At 38.5% G+C, this 20,041-nt stretch overlaps 1 protein-coding gene and 1 pseudogene across 1 annotated transcript; one reads left to right on the top strand and one right to left on the bottom strand.

Moving 5' to 3' along the window:
- The first annotated feature begins 11,543 nt into the window (after positions 1-11,543).
- LOC138174890 (antifreeze protein Maxi-like) lies at positions 11,544-12,479 on the top strand. Its single transcript, XM_069105086.1, has one exon. It carries the CDS (start codon positions 11,544-11,546, stop codon positions 12,477-12,479), a length of 936 nt encoding a protein of 311 aa, XP_068961187.1.
- A 1,965-nt stretch (positions 12,480-14,444) lies between these two features.
- LOC138174889 (atypical kinase COQ8B, mitochondrial pseudogene) lies at positions 14,445-17,248 on the bottom strand (annotated as a pseudogene).
- Positions 17,249-20,041: the final 2,793 nt, after the last annotated feature.

Genomic DNA, 20,041 nt, shown 5'->3' with positions numbered 1-20,041 from the left:
GCCAATATGACGGTACTTAAACCACAAAGAGTAAAAACAGAGAAACAAAATTATAGACAATTTTCATTAATGAATATGTGCATAAAAAATCCTAAGTAAAATATTATTTAAAAGATTGGAACAATGTATTACAAAGATTATGTTTTATGACCAAGGAGAATTTATACCAGGAATGTAGATGTGGTTTAACATAAGGAATACTATCATCATAATTGATTACATCAATAAAAATATAACAAAATCATATGATAATAAATGTGGAAAAAAAACTTTTGATAAATTACAACACATTTCTATTGACAGATTTTTTTTTATAGAAAAACCATTTACTTAAATCCATCAGCAAGCATTATTTGTAATGGGAATAAGCTAGAAGGCTTCTGAGTAAGATCAGTGTGAAATAAGGATGACCACTATCACCAATATTATTTAAGATTATAATGAAAATTTTAGCAACAGCAAAAAGAGAAGGAAATAAAAAGAATCAGAAAAGGGAAACAGGAAATATAGGGCAAATATAGAATGGATGGAAATACACAGTTAATAATCATAACTCTGAATTTGAATAGGATAAACTCTCCCATAAAGAATGAATAAGAGTATATCAAAAAACAAAACCTTACAATATGTTGTTTACATGAAACATACTTGAAGCAGACACACAGAGTAAAGGCAAGGGGCTAGAGTAGAATCTATTATGCTTCAGTTAAAGTAAAAAGAGAGAGGGGGAGTGGCAATTCTGTTCTCAGACAAAGCAAAAATAGGCTAATTAAAAAAGATAATGAAGGAAATTATATCTTGCTCAAAGTTACTTTAGACAATTAAGTGATATCAATACTAAAGGTATGTGCCCTAGAGAGTATAACATCTAAATTCTTAAAGGAGAATTTATGTGACTTATAGACTGCTGACCAAAAAGGAGGTAGAGAACATTATGAAATGTAAAAGAGTTTATTTTGATTATATTAAACTAAAAATCATCTGTAGAAACAAAACCATTTCAACTAAGATTAGAAGGTATATCAACAATGCAAGATTCACAATGCCTATGGTAACTATAAATATGCTGATGTGGTTATTAATCACAAAATATAACCAGGCTCTCTACATGGGGAATAAAGCTAGAACATTTATTCAAATACCAGAAAACTGAGTCCCAAAACCAGAAAGTCAAAGCCATCACAGTAGTTATGAAGTTGGCACATGTAGTTAATGTATTAAACACCCACATTCTCAAGCCTTCAAAACAGGCTACCTCAGGCATAGGTCCTCCTCTCCTCACTCACGGCAACTGCTCAGCATCCAGGAAGTGTGCTCCCAGCCGCTCCTGTCCCCTGCTCTTCCCATCCCTGGCATTCCTCAGCAGGAGTCCTTAGCAGAAATTATGACTGGCTCAAAAACAGGAGTTTTCATCCTTCCGCTGCTGCCCCTGCCACCGCTGCTGCCATGCTTCCAGTCACTGCACACACTCTAGCTTGGCTTGAGCTTCCTCTTGCTCCACCCCTTCCTGCTACATCATCAATTTCAAGGGGCATGGAAGATTTTTAAATCCCATGACCCTTACAGAAGGACCTACACATGCAAAAATATTGTACCCTTTTCCTGATGGCAAGATATTGGAAATTGAAAGAATACCCATCAATTGGGAAATGGCTGAACAAGTTGTAGTATATGAATGTAACGGAATTCTGGTGCGCAATAAGGGATGATGAACAGGAAGATTTCAGAAAAACCTGGACAGATTTGTATCAACTTGAAGATGTTATCCATAAAGAATGTCAGGGTTGCTCTGGAGACCTCAAAATACTCACATGCCGGAAGGAATTCAACTCAAGTCTTCTCTCAGCCAAAGAAAAGTAAAGTTTATTAAACTTTTACTTGCATTAGACACAGAGTAAATCTGTGCTAGGTCATTCTATGGTGCTCTCACTATTCTATGGTGCTCTCCCTATTCTATGCACTCTCACAAACATGAAGACAGGATGGGGTCTTATATACAGAAGGTTGTGGGAGGAATCTAGGGATGGTCTAGGGGAGGAGTTTGGGGAGGGTCTTCAGGAGGAGGTAATGAGGTCAATGAATGATTAAGGGTGGGAAGTCGCTGGAGGCCACCTGGAGACCACAAACTATAGTGGCCTAGGCCAGTTCCAGGATGGATTGACACTTGATAGGCTCAAGGTTGGGAAGTCTAGTAACAGAGGGTGGGAAGTCTAGTAACAGAAGCTTGGTCTCAGCCACAATGTAAATCTTATTGCTTATGCAAATGCATCATCAAATGAGATGATCTAATCAGAGTTCAAGAGCCTATACCTCAAGGACTCAAGGAAAGCTGGAGGGAGCTCCCAGTGCCCATACCTCATCAAACTAATACAAAGTGAAATGAGCAGAACCAGGAGAACATTGTACAGATTATCAGCAACATTGTATAATGATCAACTATGAATGACTCAGTTCTTCTCAGCAAGACAGTAATCCAAAACAAGTACAAAAGGACTCAAGAAAAAAAATGCTATCCACATGCAAACAATTGATGATGAATGTAGATTGAAACATACTTTGTTCATTTTATTCTTTTTTTGTGTTTTTTTTTCTTTTGATCTGTTTCTTATTTCACAACTCTAATATGGAAATATGCTTTGCATGATGGCATATGTATAACCTATATCAAATTGCCTACCATTTTTGGAAAAGGGGAGGAGAGGAAGGGAGGGAGAAAAATTTGGAACTCAAAATCTTGTAAAAATGAATGCTTAAAATTGTTTTTACATGTAATTGGGGAAAAAATAAAATACTGTTTTTAACAAAGGTAAATAAACAAAAAAAGAAAGTGGGCATAGTCTGTCATAGTACACCATTTACCATGATAAGATCATAGTGGATACATGAACTAGATATGAAAAGAAATTTTATAAGAAAATTGAAATAACATGGAACATATTCCCTATTATACTTATGGATAGGTGAGTAATTTTGAATAAATAAGAGAGACAGACAGACAGACAGACAGAGACAGAGAGAGACAGAAATCAGTGTGGATTATAAAATGGATATAATGGATAAAAATATTTTGTGCAAATAAAACAAAAGCAGCCAAGAGCAAAAGTAGAGTAGAAAATTGAGAGGAAAATTTTATATAGTGTTAAGGTCTATAACATCTATAAGACCATTAAGGTTTATTAAATTAAAGGTCTTATATCCCAAATATATAAAGAATGTTGCCAAATTTATAAGAATACAAATCATTCCTCAATTACTCGAACTTTCTGATGAAGAAATCATAACAATATATAGTTATATAAAAAATGCTCTAAATCATCATTGCTTAAAACAACCTCGAGATAGCATTTTACATATATCAAATTGGCTCAAATGATTGAAGGGAAATGTGAGAAGTGTGGGAAAGAATGTGGAAAAGTTGAAATCTAATTCCCTGTTGGTGGAACTGTGAACTAATCCAACCATTTTGAAGAGCAATCTGGAATTATGTACAAAGAGTTCTTAAAATGCCTATTTGACCCAGCAATACCACTACCATTTGTAATGGTAATGGAATTTGAAGATCTTCCCTGCCCCCCTTCTAATGACAAGCATGCAAGTACTTAGTGCTTTGGTTAAGTTGAGCCTTGCCAGTGATTATATCAAGTCTTTGTTAACAAACAGAACTTGTGAAAACCAGAGTGGGAAGGACTTGCCAAGGACAGAAACAGGAAGGACCTAAGAGGGAGGAGCTAATGACCAGATGAAAAGCTTAGCACAAGCTGAGAGAGAGCCAGAACTGCTTGGAGAAAGCAGCATGGAGGCTGATCAGCTAGTGTGAGTGAGAGAGAGGCATTCTTGCTTAAGGGAGACTCTTTTGTTTTGAAGGCTTGGGGATATTGATGGTCGCTGCATTAGTTATGTGTACCAACTTCGTGGTTACTGTAATGAATTTGGCTTTCTGGTTTGGGGATTCAGTTTTCTGGTATTTAAATAAATGCTTTGGTCCTGTCCTCCATGTGGAGACTGTTACATTTTGTGATTCACAACTACACCAGCATATATTTCATTGGTGTTATACAATTTCTCTTTCTAAGATAATTAGGGGAAAAATAAAAGAACATATATATTCTAAGATATTTATAGCAACCTTCTTTTTGGTGGCAAAGAACTGGAAATTGTGAGAATGGTCATCAATTGCATAATGACTGAAGAATTTGTGGTATTTAATCTTGATGGAATTCTATTGTGATATAAGAAATGATAAGCTCAATGGTTTAAAAAATATGGAGAGATTTGCATGAAATAAAGCAGAGTGAAATGAGCAGAACCAAGAGAGTGTTGTATACAGTAACAGGAATATTGTTTTAAGAACAACTTTGAGAGGCAGCTAGGTGGAGCAGTGAATAGAGGACCAGCCCTACAGTCAGGAGGACCTGAGTTTGGATCCTGCTTCAGACACTCAACATAAAAACTAGCCATGTGACCTTGGGCAAATCACTTAACCCCAATTGCCCTCCAAAAAAAAAAAGAACTTTGAGTGACTAAATCATTTTGACTATTATAAATACCCAAATTAACTATAAAGGATCAATGAAAGAAGAAGGTATCTGTATCTAGAGAAAGAAATAATAGATGTATAGAATGACTATATACTTATGCATGTATATATGTATATTTATTGTACAAATATAACATATAATATATGTATATATACATATGTGTATATACATATATAGTCATTATATATTACATATAACCATTGCATTTATAATAGAAAATAATTATATAAAATATATAATCATAATATTCATAAGATCATTCTACACATATTTGTGTCTAATGGTAGCCATAGAAAGGAGGGGGGAAGTTTGAGGAAGGAAAGAAAAAAGGGGGAAAAAGAAAGTTACATGATAACTTTAATATATATTTAAAAGGAAAAGCAAATTGCACATAATAGATTTGTAGTTTTGTGTACAATCATCTTTTTTTTCTATTCTACTGTGTTATGGAAATGCTTGTTTTATTTCTTAAGTTCAAAATAAAATAAATAATAGCAATTTGAGGGTTCTATATATTTGTACAAATATTTTAAGTTTTTAAAAAATTAAATATAAAAAATTTTAAATGATATTGTCTTTGAAATTATCTCAGTCTTCTAGAATCTTACAGTTTTGGATTAAGAATACTGATACAGATTTCTATCTAGAAAAACATGAATAAGAAATAGAGTGAGATAGGAATAGAGTCCTAGCCTGAGAGGCATGAAAATCTGGGTTCAATTTGTGGATGTCTACTAGCTTTATGACCTTAGGAAAGTCACTTCACTTATCTGAGTTTCAGGTAACTCTTTAAAATTTTTAGTTATACAGAGATTTTGATCTGCACTGGGGAAGGGGTTCTGATACCAGTAAAATCACAAGGGCACACACACACACACACACACACACACATACAATTGCTGTTTTTTCATTCATTTTTAAGTCATGTCAGATTCTTTGCAATCCCATTTGGGGTTTTCTTGGCAAAGCTAAAACAGAAGTTTTCCATTTCCTTCTCCAGCTTGTTTTACTGATGAGGACCTGAGTGAAACATGGTTAAGTGACATGCCCAGGGTCACATAGCTAGTAAGTATCTGGAGCTATATTTTAACTCAGGAAGCTAAGTTAAAGCCTGGCACTCTATCCACTTCAAGACGTAGCTGCCTAGCACACACAATAAGGTAAGTATCTAAGAACAAAATCATACATAATTTTCCCTAGAGCTCTATAGGTCTATGTCAGTTGTTGACAAAACTACCAAAGAATATAGCAGAATCGATGCATCAGTCAGTTGTGAGTCAACTAGGCACACATGCTCACACCTTCATAACATAAGTTGGTTTTATTGTGAATGTCCCCAATCTGTAATGGTTTGCAAACAGAACAGAATGACTCCAGTTGTCACAAGTAAGATTCTGCAAATTGGTTTGGAGATTGGCTAAGACCTTTTAGGCCTTTTTCAATTCTAAGCCTGTGTTATTGCTGAGTTGAAATGGGGTGAAAGGAGATGAAACTCCTTAGTCCACAAATGACCCCCAATAGTATACTCTATTTATGGGCCTGTCAGAGTGCAACAACTTTATCCAAAGAATTTTTAGCAATTAGAGTCTGAACTGCTACCAAAATAAACCTTTACTAAAAGGTTAAGATGCATCCCCTTTGAAGAACCAATGGTGTACCCATAGCTGTCATGATGGACGAATTACACGTAATATGTGGAAATTGTAGTCTCAGATGAGGTAGGAGCATAGAAAATCACCAGTTGTTTTTTGCTTTTGTCTTTATATCCCCAGCACTTATCCTACTGTAGATACTTAATAAATGCTTGTTTGTTTGGATTTTACTTCCAGTAGGGAATGATACTGTGGAGCCAATGGAATTTTATTTGAAAACCTGCAATAGGAGGAACCTACTGTGTTAGCACAGAAAAGGGCTTATAAGCGTAAGAATAGTACAAGAATAGACGTCTCTATAACACAGGGATAACTGGATAGAATAGCATAGTATATTTAAATGAAAGGAAAAAGCACCTTGAGCTACTTATTATAGGTGAAATATAGGAGTGAGCTTTGGGAGAACAGAAGAATATATCAGGATGTGATGTAAAACAAAGGCACCACTTAGCCCAGGGATGGGGAATCTCTGACCCCGAGGCCACATGTAGCCTTTGACTGAATTAAAACTTGTGAAGTTTGGGCCACACTTGTGAAGTATGAGCCACACTTTAGGACCTAGAAGGCCACATGTGGCCTTGTGATCACAAGTTAGCTCAAGAGGAAAAATAGTACCACAAACAACGATAGGTCCTATTGCTAGTGGCCTTAAATGTTAAGTAGAAAAGCAGATTCTATTAAAAATCAATTCACCAAGCATTTATTAAGTACCTACTATGTTCAAGACATGGTTCTAAGCTCAGAAAACAAAAGGAAAATGAAAGAGAACCTGCTCTGTAAGAGATTACATTTTAATGGGGGCATGCAATATGCACACATACATAATGCCAACAGATAACATAATTAGTGTGTGTATGTATGTGTATGTGTGTGTATGTGTACTGTCAACTGCAGGAATCAGAAAATATTTTTTATAGGTGGTAGCACTTGAGTTGAATCTTGAAGGTAGCTATCAACTCTAAGAGTTACCTGAATATCTAACTAGAAACAACTGCAGGACATACACTTTTTAGACACCTAAGATGTGTCCATCTGAACATCAACTAAATATAGAATTTTGAAGCACAAGTAGCAATTATACTTTTTATTTTTATTTCTATTAAGAAGCTATGTATTATAGACCCCTTCATGCTATAAAGAATATATCTAAATCATCCAGGAGAGCTAGATTTAAAGACAAAAAGTGAAAAAGAGGAGGAAAGAGAAGGAAGAGAGAAGGAGAAAAGTGGAGGAAAATCAACATTAAAGTTAACACTACATTTTCTGATAAATTGCACCATCGAATGTTAACTAAATGCTGTTTCATTGGATGGAAACCTTTAAAAGTTATAGAAATATTTTGAAATGTAGTTATAATGATAGAAAAGATAAGGTGCATGATAACCTTTTAGAAATATCTACCTTGTAAATAATATTTTACACTATGATCAGAAAATTCTAGAAAATAACCACATAAATATGTAACAATCCCCATAACAAATCATGGATTAGAGAATGACTAGTGTTAATAAAATTCAAAGATGTGCATTAGCCAAGGTATGAGTTTAATATGAGTGATGACAACAAATTAAGTATATTTAATCTTACTGATATTGGAGAATAAATAAAAATATGAGCTTGGCTTTTAGTATTTTGATTAATAATAATAACTCACATTCTGCTTTAAGTTTGGAAAATGCATTGCATATGTTGTCTTGCTGCAGACTCACACTAACACTTTGAATGGGGGCTATCAGCAGAGCTATCTCTATCCTATAGATGAGGAAGCCAAATCTGAAAGAGGTCTTCATCTATTGTATCACAATTAGTAAACAGTAAAGGCAGAATTTGAATCCAGATTTTTATGATTCAGGGTCCAAAATTTGATTTCTTATATATGTATTTGGCAACTCTTTGTTAGAGATTGTTGAACTAGGAGTCAGGAAGAGTTGAATGCAAATCTTGCCTCATATTTACTAGCTTTATGATCCTGAACAGGTCACTTGAATTCTGTTTGCCTAAGTTTCTGTATCTGTAAACCTGGGATAACAATAGTATGTAATTTACAAGGTTATTCTGAGGATAAAGTGGGATAATCTTCCTGAGGTACTTCCCAAAACTTAAAGTGGTATGTAATTACTAGCTATTAATAATAGTGATTTTATTATTTCCTTTGTCAACTCTGAAAACAGATGACCAAAAATTCATAGAAGTTATACAACCACTGTAAATTCTGAAAATACCAAAGAGCTCACTCAGGTTTATCACAACCACAATTAACTCTGAAAAGTAACATAAAATTAAAACAAAATAAAACCAAAGAGCTAATGGTGGTCATAAGCAAAAAGTGTTTTTTAAAATTCTGTTGGAGGAGATAAACTAGACGCATGTGCCTGGGCCTCCTCTGATATCAAATAGACCTGCTTTGGTGTAGGCAAATCTCAATTCATATACTAGTGGCTATGCAGTGAGCCGAAGCCCTGACAATGAGGGGTAACAAGTCTGATTGATAGCAGGGATTCATGAGTGAAATATGATTTCTGCAGGTACTTGTCCAAACTCAGGCACCACCTAGTCCTGGTGTGAAGCAATTCTGCGATTTTGCTGTGGCTTAGTTCATCAAGCGGGGTGAATGCAAAGGATTGTTGTTATGTCCAGCTCAGGGCACAGCTTTTTTGCTGGGCCTTAGCCATGGAAAACAAAGTGTGTCTTAATAGTAAAAAGGAGTAAAAAGAGAAGGGTTGGTCTTGGCATAAGAATCTGAAGACCTTCACCTGAAAGTAAATTCAGGACTTACCACAAATGCATTTTTTTTTTTTTAAGCAATTGGGACTAAGTAACTTGCTCAAGGTTACACGGCCAGGTGTTTCTGGGTGGGTGCTAAGTGTCTGAGCCCGGGATTCGATCTCCAGATCTTTTCAAGACTGGAGCCGGTGCTCTTACTTGCTGTGCTACCTGGCCGCCCCCACAAATGCATATTAATATAAACAGAATCATCTTCCAGTGATTTGATAATGATCTAGTAAATTTTACCTAGTTACATTTTCTTTTTAATTGTGATCTCACTTCTAGTAGGGAGGTCTCTCTTCCCTCGCAAAGCAATTGTATTTGCAACCTGCTCTGGGATCTTTTATAATTGATGTTTTCCTGTTTTATAGATCAATAGGGCATGTCCTTTACTAGGAATGTCCATGTAACAGCTTCAATGTTTTGAAAAAGGCATTTTCTACAAGGAAGAAAAAAATGCAACTTCTTAATAGTGATAATGACTTCTGTACATTAGGTTTCTGAAGAATGATCATTTGCTCCTTCCAGAGGCACAGACTCCTCTAGGTGATCATTAATCTGAACAAAATGACCCACAATTTGATCATTACCTTTAAATTAAAAGATGGAAAAAGGAGAAAACTTGACACCTGATCACCATTTGCTCAAATTCCAGTTACAGATTAGGTTAAGTTCAAGAAATCTTATTACTCAGAAGCTCTTATAATCAACTACTGAAGAAAATAAATGTTTATGTCTTTGCATAGCCTTGAAAACAAATGATTAAGAAGGCCTGGCACACCTATACTTCCAGACAACAAAATAACGTGTGCTCAATAACAATTTAAAAATTGAAAGTTAAAATGACTGCAGAAACATTCACCACTCTCTTTTCCTTTGTTTTGCATGTGAAAAATGTTACCCCACAGATTCAAGCTTTTGTTTGAATTGATGAGTTAAGCATGGTGGCAAACAAGGGGAGCCAGTTCTCCTTTGAGTACTAGGGAGGTGGGTGGGAAAGCCACATAGGACTCTTGGCCAGGGACTGTTGGGCATTGTCATAGGTTTGAGTGGCAATGCTCAATACAAGGGAAACACGATTGCTCAATATAAGAAGTAAATGTTTGGAAAGGCCAACTACTAATACGACAATTGTGAACTTCATCTCAATAATACACGGATGAGCAGTGAGGCAGTGAAGTTTCATTAAATTCAGAGCGATGTTATTAAACTTTCTTAATTTGAGGAGGGGAGGCAGAGTAGCAATGCTTTGAGCCATCTTAAGAAGTCAGCTTAAGCACATTCTGAGGGAAACTTATAAGGAGAAAATGACAGGGATTAATATGAAATGTGATTTTTAAATGAAGAATTTGTGATGCATTTTGGGGGGTGAAATAATGAAAATATATATAATTATAGATAAGAATGCACGTGGTTAAATGCTGACAGTCTTCTGAAAGATCTCCATGGGCTTTGTAATTCTTAGATCCAGGGCATGTAAGGAGAAGGGAACACATTTTTAACCTTTTCGAGGCTCTCCTGGGGTGGGAGCTGGAGAGTAGGGAAAAAATGGGAAAAATCAACTTCTTAGGTGGAATAGAAGCGGCAGAAAATGGGATATGAGGGTCTAGAGAGGGCAGAGCTAAGTAATGAAAGAATAGGAAAACTAACAAAGATTCTTGATTCAGAAGGCAGCTCTGGTGGTGGGGCAAGCAAGTCATTGGAGAATTCAGGGAAGGAAGATGAAGTGGAAGAAAAAGTGCTATTTTTAAAAATAAAACAATTATGAACATTTTAGTGAATTTGTAATTCAACCCCCACTATCTAAGGTTATCACAGCCATTTATTTATTTGATCTAATATATCTATTCTCAGGGATCTTAATTTTTAGGGAAAGAAGAATGATCCTAATAGAAAGACAAGACACAAAGTATGATGTGATAAGCAGATAAAAGTTAAAAATAAAATGTGATAGGTTATTGGAAGAGAAATCGCTTTCACTAAATTACACTTTATCAGTAAAAACACAGGGTATTTTAAAAGTAATAGCTTAAAACTGGACTTAGACTTTGGAGATATCCTGCCTATGCATAACCAGAAGGATGGCTGGAGTGCTGCACAGGCTATTGCCAGATGTTAAAGGACCAAAAAGAAGGTTCCAGAATATTGTACAATTCCTTTAGAAAAGACTTATGAGAAGATGTGGAGAAAAGATTCACAGGGTGAGAAAATATAAATTGGTTATATGGAGGTTATATAACTTCACTGATGATGTATGGACCTCAATTTTAAAAAAAAATTGTATTGAAGTATTAGCATCCCTAAAATTTTATAAAGGGTAATGCTTGTATAACTGACTGCAAAATGTCAGATATAATCTTATGAATTTCCTCCTCTTTTATTAACTAATTTTCTCTTTTCTTTTCCATTTCACCCTTCTGATCAGTTTATAAAATAAAAGTTCCATTACAGTGCACCTCACAAGTCATTCACTGTAGCGAAGAATTCCTTACTGATACACAATCTGGAATCCTCTCGATAAAGTTCACAGCAGATGTTCACCTGGCCTCTATTTGAAAACCCTCAGGGAGAAGGGACCTTCCTCTACATGGGCTTACTGTGTGCAATAGAGTTATGTTTCCATTCTTTTCACACAAGTGTATGGCTTCATCTGTACAAAGACTTATGCTTTCATCCTCTAATCGCTCTATCACATCTCATCCTTTGTCTCTCCCCAAATGCTGCTACTGCTACAGCTGCTGCTACTATTACTACTACTACTGCTACCGCTGCTGCTGCTGCTGCTACTACTATAATTGTTACTACTACTGTTGTCGCTGCCACTACTAACACTCCTACTGCTATTCCTGCTGCTACTGCTTCTGTTACTACCACTACTACCACTGCTGCTGCTTCTGCTGCTGCTACTACTACTGTTACTACTACTACTGCTACAGCTGCTGCTACTACAGCTGTTACTACTACTATTATTGTTGTTGCTTCTACTATCACTCCTACTGCTATTATTACTGCTGCTGCTGCCACTGTGACTTTAGCTACTATAGGTGCTGTTGTTGCTGCTGCTACTGCTAGTATTACTACTGCTATTGCTTCTGTTACTACTATTACTGTTGCTACTGCCTTTGTTACTATCACTCCTGCTACCACTATTGCTGCTGCTGCTACTGCTACTGTTGCTGCTTTTACAGCTCTTTCTGCTATTGTTGTTGCTGCTACTTTTTTCACTCCTCCTACTATTATTACTACTGCTATGACTACAGTTGCTACTACTACTGTTGCTTCTGTGGCTACTGCTACTGCTTCTGCTACTACGATTACTACTGCTACTGCTGCTGTTGCTACTACTACTGCTACTACTACTTCTACTACAACTGTTATTACTACTGTTGTTGTTGCTGCTACTATCAATCTTGCTGCTGCTATTATTTCTGCAACTACTGCCACTGCTACTAGAGCTAGTATAGCTGCTGTGCTGCTGCTGCTAGTGCTACTCTGCTGTTGCGTTTGTTACTACTATTACTGATGCTGCTACTGCTATCACTTCTATTACTACTATTAATACTACTACTACTGCTTCCATTGCTACTAAAGCTATGACTACTACTGATGCTGCAGCTACTATTGCTGCTGCTGCTACTTCTACAGCTGTTGATACCACAAGTGTTACCACTACTATTGTTGTTGTTGCTGCCACTGTGACTTCAGCTACTAGAGATGCTGTTGTTGCTGCTGTTACTGCTAGTGTCATGACTGCTGTTGCTTCTCTTACTGGTGCTGCTTCTACTGTCTTTGTTACTATCATGACTGTTACCACTACTGCTGCTGTTGCTTCTGTTACTACTACTACTACTACTACTATTACTACTACTACAGCTATTACAGCTACTACTTCTGCTATTGTTGCTGATTCTTCTACAACTACTAGAGCTACTATATCTAGCACTATTTCAATAATGGGGGGAAGAGAAGGAGGAGAAGTAAGAAGAAAAGGAGAAGGGAAAGAGAAAGGGTAAAAAAGGGGAGAAGGAGGAGTAAGGAGAAAAGAAATGTCAATATTTAAATAGAAAATGAAGTTTTACTATACTACACATATTTTATCTTACATGATTCTCACAATATCCCTGGGGAGTAGAAACAATTTTAATCAATATTTTATATATGTATTCATGTTATTTATGTTACATGTTAGGTAACTGAGTCAGACAAGGGTAAATCAACTTGCACAGTACTCTGTTCATTTCCTGTATGATCTAGCTGCCATTATTAATATATTTTACACATATTAATAGAGCCTTGAACATGCCCAATTCCAGGTTTGGGAGGGCAGTGATTTATCTTTAAGGTAATCTTACTGAGCTTGCGTGCCAACTTCATCAGCTGGCTATTGCCTGATGATGATCCGGGACTTCAGTCTGACATTTGGCCATTTAAAACTTCCTTTTGAAATATGGCCACTCTTTACTGCTGATTATCTTTTCCTGTTTCTCCCTGTATTCACTAATATATTTTACACAGGAAAACACTGAAACTTTATATTCTTAATAATAATGCTGAATTTGACAAAGTTATTCTTAAAGTACAAGGCTTATCTGTTAATAAAACTTTCCCCAGAATAAGCCTACCTCTTTCCCCACCTTCCTTGTGAATTTTTACCATTTAGCTCCCTTAAAAATCACCAAGTATTTTCTGATATGCAAACATATGTTTAGATGCATGTATACTTAGTATATGAATAATTTTGATTTTTGTTCATATTAATAAAGAATAAAGACTCTAGATGAAACATTAATTTGTATTGTTTAGTTGTCAAAAACTCCAAATAACACTGTTATGAAGATATTTTCATGACATAAGAAGTATTCTTAGAGTAATGATCCATTTCTTAATGTAACACAGTTGGGTGATATTATGGAACATAAACTTGGCCAGCTGGTGGTAATAAATCCTTTTTGCTCCTATCTCCCTGCTGGATCGAGTAGAACTAATTCCTTCCCAGACTGTACCTATCTCCTTCCTGGGTTTATGAGTACTTTAGACAGAGATCTTTCCTTTGGTTACAGCTCTCTCTTCCCTACTCTTTTTCTCTCTATAGATTCAATCACCCATTCCTCTTACAACATTTAGCTCACTTTTTAGCCTTGGATATAATACAAATACCCTTGGATTCAAGCTTTCCCCTTCTCTGTTATTTTATGGAATGCATATCAGACAAAGGTTGTCATCTTTTGTTCTCAAAGGGGACCAAAATGACATCACTATGATGGGGTCAAGGTATAGTGTACCCAATTGTGTACGTCTGATCAGTATGAGCTCAGAAGGCTCTACTACAGGTTGGGCACAAATAGTCCAGATGAACATTTGGAGTGGATATGTCTTTAAATTTGCACATCTCACATTTCTTTTGAGCTACTGCAATTCTGCTTTGTTCATAAGCACAGGCCTTTTTTGATGTAGGCATGTGGTTCTGGACAGTCTTGTGCTATGTCACACAACTGATTCCAAAGTTCTTTTTTTTTTTTTTTTTTGAGGGAGGGTGGTTCTCCTTTATTTAGGATATCATTGAATGCACTGCCCATTGGGTATGAAGACAGCTGGTGGGAGTGGGAGGACCCAGGCATACAGGCCATCTGGAACTCCACTCCCCTCGATGGGGGCTGGGTTGGGGCTCAGAACAGGAGGGAGAGGGGGTGGTCACTAAGTTCCAGGGGTTATGTGTGTGTGGGAGGCCCCTGATGAGTTCCCTGGCCTAGCACAGTAGCTGGAAGTCATGTGGACCAGCAGGGACAGATGAACCTCAGACCTGGTGAGGGGCTCCCTGAAGGTCTCCGGGAGCTCTTGGGGTGGCCCTAAGGTGAGTCACTGAAGGGACCCTGGGAGCTCCTGCATCAAGTCCTTGGGTCCTGGAGTGAGAGCTGGCCAGTGATTTCCTGAATGGTCAGTTAACCTGAAGGTTGGGGAGCCCAGTAATGCTCATAGACCTCATGGAACAAGTCCCCACAGGAGATGTTGGCCCCAAGTCGGGCACAGGCCAGGAAAGCCCCTGCCAGCTTTCGGTGAAGGGCGTAGGTCTCCTCTGGTGGCGGGCAGAGCCGATGGCGAAGCATTATGGGCACCAGATTCTGCACCCGGAGAGCTGTGTCCCCTGCCCCAAAATCGTAGGGACCTGCACTAGCAAAGGGCTCCCCTAGGATCATGACTGCTTCCACATGGGCCTCTGAAAATGCCTTGGTCTCAAAGCCTGTCAGGAACTTCAGGTCCTGGGATTCCTTTAGGACCAGAGCCCGGTCACCATCTGCAGCAGCCTTTACCACCTCGATGTAGTGGTCTGTGAACTCTGATCCAAACTGCCGGCTTGCCCCGAAGTCCAGCAGGGTCACCTTGTGGCTGGAGAGATCATACAGGAAGTTGGCCCAGTTGGGGTCCGTCTGCATGAATCGGAACTCAAACAGTTCCCGAAGACAGAGCCGCAGGAGCTCACGGCAGATCTGGTTCCCGACATCTTGGCTCAGGCCCTGGCACTGGTCCAGGGGCACCCCGCTGGCCAGTTCCATGGACAACACCCGACCTATGCTCAGCTCCTCAATCACTGCAGGCACCCGAAAGAAACGGTCACCTTCCAGGAGTTGCCTGAAGGTGCAGGCAGAGGCAGCCTCCCAGCGATAATCACACTCCCATGCCAGCTCCCGCTGCAAGGCCTGGAGACTCTGCTCTGCGAAGAGGCCTTCAGGCAAGGTCACACTCATCTTCAACACTGCCAGCAGATTCTCCACGTCACTCTGGATGCTCTGGGCCACACCTGGGTACTGGATCTTCACAGCCACCTCAGTCCCATCTTGCAGGACACCCTGGTGGACTTGACCAATGGAGGCAGCAGCAAAGGGTCTCTCTTCCAGGGAGGCCATCTTGGTCTGCCAGTTCTTGCCCAGTTCTTCCTCCAGGACTCTCATCATCTGCCATCGGGGCATGAAGTCAGCGCTGTGCCGGACCCTCTCAAAGATGCGCTGCAGCTGGGGGCTGATGAAGCTATTGTCCTGGATGCTTAACATCTGGCCAACCTTGAGTGCTGCTCCTCGAACGGTACACAAAGTCTTCACTATGGGTTCAGCATTGACTTCAGAGAGGAAGGGGTTGGGGCCCAGGATAGGACCACCTTCCCCACGCGCCTGCCCTCCTGACAGCGACGTCTTGGCCACTTCAGCCAGGGCACCAAGGCTCAGGCCCACTGCCAGTCCCCCAAAGCTGGCCAGGCAGCTGATTCGAGAAGCAGGCACCTTTCGCTCCCGAGCACGCTCACTCAGCTGGGGCCTCGGCCCCACTCTGGGCCGGGCTGCTTCCAGGGCTCTCTGGATGTCTTCTTTGCTCAGACCCTCACGCTTCTCAGTCCTGCCATGTGAAGCATCATGGAGGCACTGACGATGCCCTCTCAGGACAGTGGCAGGGCACACAGCCTGGCCCAGTCTCCAGGCAGTGCCTCGGAAGTGCTCAGACCACGTGGCAGCTCCTCCTCGTGCAAGGCCCCCCCAAAGTTCTTTAGAGAGACATTGAGAGTGTCTTTGTATTGCTTCTTCTGACCTCCATGTGAGCACTTACATTGTGTAAGTTCCCTTTAAAACAGTCTTTTAGGCAAACATACTTTTGGCATTTGAACAAAGTAGCCATCCCATCAGAGCTACACTTTCTGCAGTAGAGTTTGAATTCTTGGCAGTTCAGCTCTAGAAAGGACCTCATTGTCAAGTGCCTTATCCTGCCTGGTGATCTTCAGAATCTTCCTTAGACGATTCAAATGGAAGCACAGTTGCATTTCCTGGCATGGCGCTAATACGCTGTTCAGGTTGCACAGGCATCAGACAAAAGAAATAGTATAATCAGAAGACTTCAGAACCCCCAAATAGGAAAAAAAATAAACAGAGGTTTAACTTTCTGTCCTAGTTTATATATTTATTTTTCTATCCAACACTTTTTTAATGCTTAATGCAAAAATAAGAATATAAGATCACTTAGGTAAAAGTAGCAAGAAGAAAATATTATGTCCATTGCTGTACATATTGAATACTGTTCCTGGGCTCTTGAAGAGGTGGGTCCAATTGATAGTTTCATCCAGAGTCAGCTTGTAGGCTGCCATTAATTCTCTTCTGTCTTTATCTTCTCCTACCATAGCTCACCTTCTTCTGTTTGCTCCATCCTACTTGTATGTTTTAGATTTTTTGCTGCCCTTCTACCACCAGTTCCTTCCAGATCATGTTGCCAAGTCTTGTCTGGCGCTGGGGACACCTTCTTACTCTTCCTGCTCATTCCTTAAAATCCTTATTCTTTCTTATTTACCTGTGTTCATAGGTTGCATATGTCCTTCATAAAAACTCCCCAATGTAACTCAAGTCCACCTGGACTTCAGAGTACTAATTCTATTATCCTTTGGTTTCTCCTTAACATCATGTTATTAAAATAAAACAAAATATCAAGGGAGATTAAGACATTGGGCTGGGAATCTGGCTAGATTCCTAAAGGAGATAGATTATTCCTACATTGTTTTTGATTGTGAAAATGCTCACCCATAGTAAGAGTTTAATCTGTTTATTTGAAATGTGTTTTATCTAAAAGAATAAACAGTCCAATTCAAAAATGGCTATGCTAATTCACACCTAGTGTTAAAGAAAAAGGTCACTGTAATACTCAGTAGGGTGATTTGATTACTTCAGTTATACAGCCTTTAGTAACACGATGAATAACAGATATTACTCAAATATTACATAAACAAAAAATTCTACTTGTTGGACTTTTTTTTTCAACAAGCTGATTCAAAAAGGCATTTGTTAAGCACTTACCATTTGCAAGGCAGGGGGGCAACAGTGACAAAAAATAAGTCTGTGTCTGCCCTCAAGGAATTTACATTCTATTGGATTGTGGGGGTACATTTATAACAAATATGTGATTTATTAACCATTCTAGTATTATTCAGACACAGTTTAGAAGCTGAATGGCACAAATATAATTGGAAGACTCAGGAATGAAAGTCCTGTTACAGGTATGTTATAAACCATATTTCTCTCATGTAAAAGGAAGAGAGGAGACAGAATAACAAAGGATTCTAAAATTCCACCTTAATTTTCTGAGGCAGTTTTCTATTTGTATTTCAGCTATTGTAAAGTTATCATACCATATTTTGGACTCTTTATAAGTCTTAATTCTCTTTACAATGTCTTTGTGTAGAATATTAGCTGTATTTCTCAAATTCACACAGTTATGAATTCTGTCTCCTCTTTCACCCTACACACACACAGAGTATATGCTATTATACTATATATCATATAATATATACCATATATGATAATGTGTTGCATATATTATAATCTATAGTACATTTATACATACATATATATATATATATATATTTCTCATTTTGTCTAATTAAGGAGGTTCAGGATTCATGTGAACAGAATACTTGGCACTCCAAAAATACCCAATGCAATTTTTTTTTGCTTTTTGGAGGGCAATTGGGGTTAAGAGACTTGCCCAAGGTCACACAGCTATTTGTTTTTTGTATTAAGTGTCTGAGGCCTGATCCATACCCAGGTACTCCTGACTCCAGGGCTTGTGCTCTATTCACTGTGCCACCTAGCTGCCCCACCAATGTAATTTCTTTAGAATATTTAATCAGAATATATGTGTGTATCTATCTATATCTATATTTGTCTATCTATCTATCTATCTATAGGCAAGTGAGAAAGAAACTGGAGATAACAGAGTAAGGGGCTTAAAGATAGCAAAATAAGAGCAACTATGATAAATAATGGATTTTATATATATATATATATATATATGTGTGTGTGTGTGTGTGTGTGTGTGTGTGTGTGTGTATGTATGTATTTACAAGCATCACAATTGCGGGGAAGCACCAACACCTGACCACACAAGCTGGGGAATCCTGGGTAGAGTCGTCAGGGTCCGGCACAGGAGGGTCTCTGGAAAGACCTCTCCTCCATGGGTGAGATTTCAATTTGGGGTCTGAATCTCACAGGCCAAGTAGTTCTGAGGACAAAGAAGGCATACTGCCAGGTGTTATTTTTAGCAAGCATCATATCTTGTGTGAGGCTGGTGGGGAGGGGATCCCTCCAAAGCCCCCCCTCCTCCAAGAGCGATGTCTCCAGGAATGGCAGGAGTTGGGAATTTATCATATCTCTTCTCAAGGACCTGGCTAGGGTACCAGGAAAGGAGAAGCCCTCACATTCTCAGGATCCTCTCTGCCCAAACAACTCAGGGTAATAGAAAGGTCATATTGAGTTGGGGCCTTGGTTGGTATAATCTTATTCCTCACAGAGGGGCTTACCTTGCCCCTTCATTTGGTCTTTAGATTATACAAAGCATAAGCCATCCCTACAAGTGGGGTCATGGATCGATATATTTTCCTTATCCTAAAGTATATATAGATGGTACAAAAAATAAAATAATTAACAACATGCTAAATAATAGATTATATCAGTGGTGATTAGTGTCTGAAGTGATTAAATGAGAGGCCTCTAATAGTTTATTAGCAACTATATGGGTTTGTATTCAATGTTCATTGGTTTTTCTCTAATAGTTGCCTCAGTTCCTGAGAAGAATTCAATATAGAAATTAAGGGTTCAAAGGAAAGATAGACATGGAGTAAGGGCAAAGGCTTAGGGAGGCATTCAAGATTAAGAGTATCCTCTTGGTCTGGGGAAAAAAATAGAAATCATCACCCTGCTAATGAAGGTAAGTTATATTATACAGGCATCCAGAGAAAGGGGCCTCTTGACCTATAGAGGCTAAATCAGTCTGGTTATTGGAGCTTACACAAAAATATTGGCTAGATACTTCATATAACATAGAAAAGTTAGAAAGCCATTACAGGTCAGAGGAATAGTTCAATAGATAGGGCTTCAACTGCCTAGTGGCCATCCCACAAACTAAGCCGTTATTACCCATACACAACTTCCTCAGCCAGTACAGAGTTGATTCAAACTACAAAATTCTATAGGTGCAACTGACCACTGTGACAGGGAAAGAGATAAATATTTTGTTAGGGCATGCTGCCCTTGAGCTAGGGAGAAATTTGATTTTGCAAAC

Source organism: Petaurus breviceps, unplaced genomic scaffold (genome assembly GCF_028583685.1).
Source record: "Petaurus breviceps papuanus isolate PSGF00001 unplaced genomic scaffold, PetGlider_PUasm1.0 76, whole genome shotgun sequence".
In the NCBI taxonomy this organism is placed as follows: domain Eukaryota; kingdom Metazoa; phylum Chordata; class Mammalia; order Diprotodontia; family Petauridae; genus Petaurus; species Petaurus breviceps.
This window is presented reverse-complemented; position numbering and strand designations above follow the sequence as displayed.

Excerpts from the sequence above, each read along its gene's own strand:
- LOC138174890 (XM_069105086.1), top strand. The coding sequence starts at position 11,544 with ATGGGCTTACTGTGTGCAATAGAGTTATGTTTCCATTCTTTTCACACA.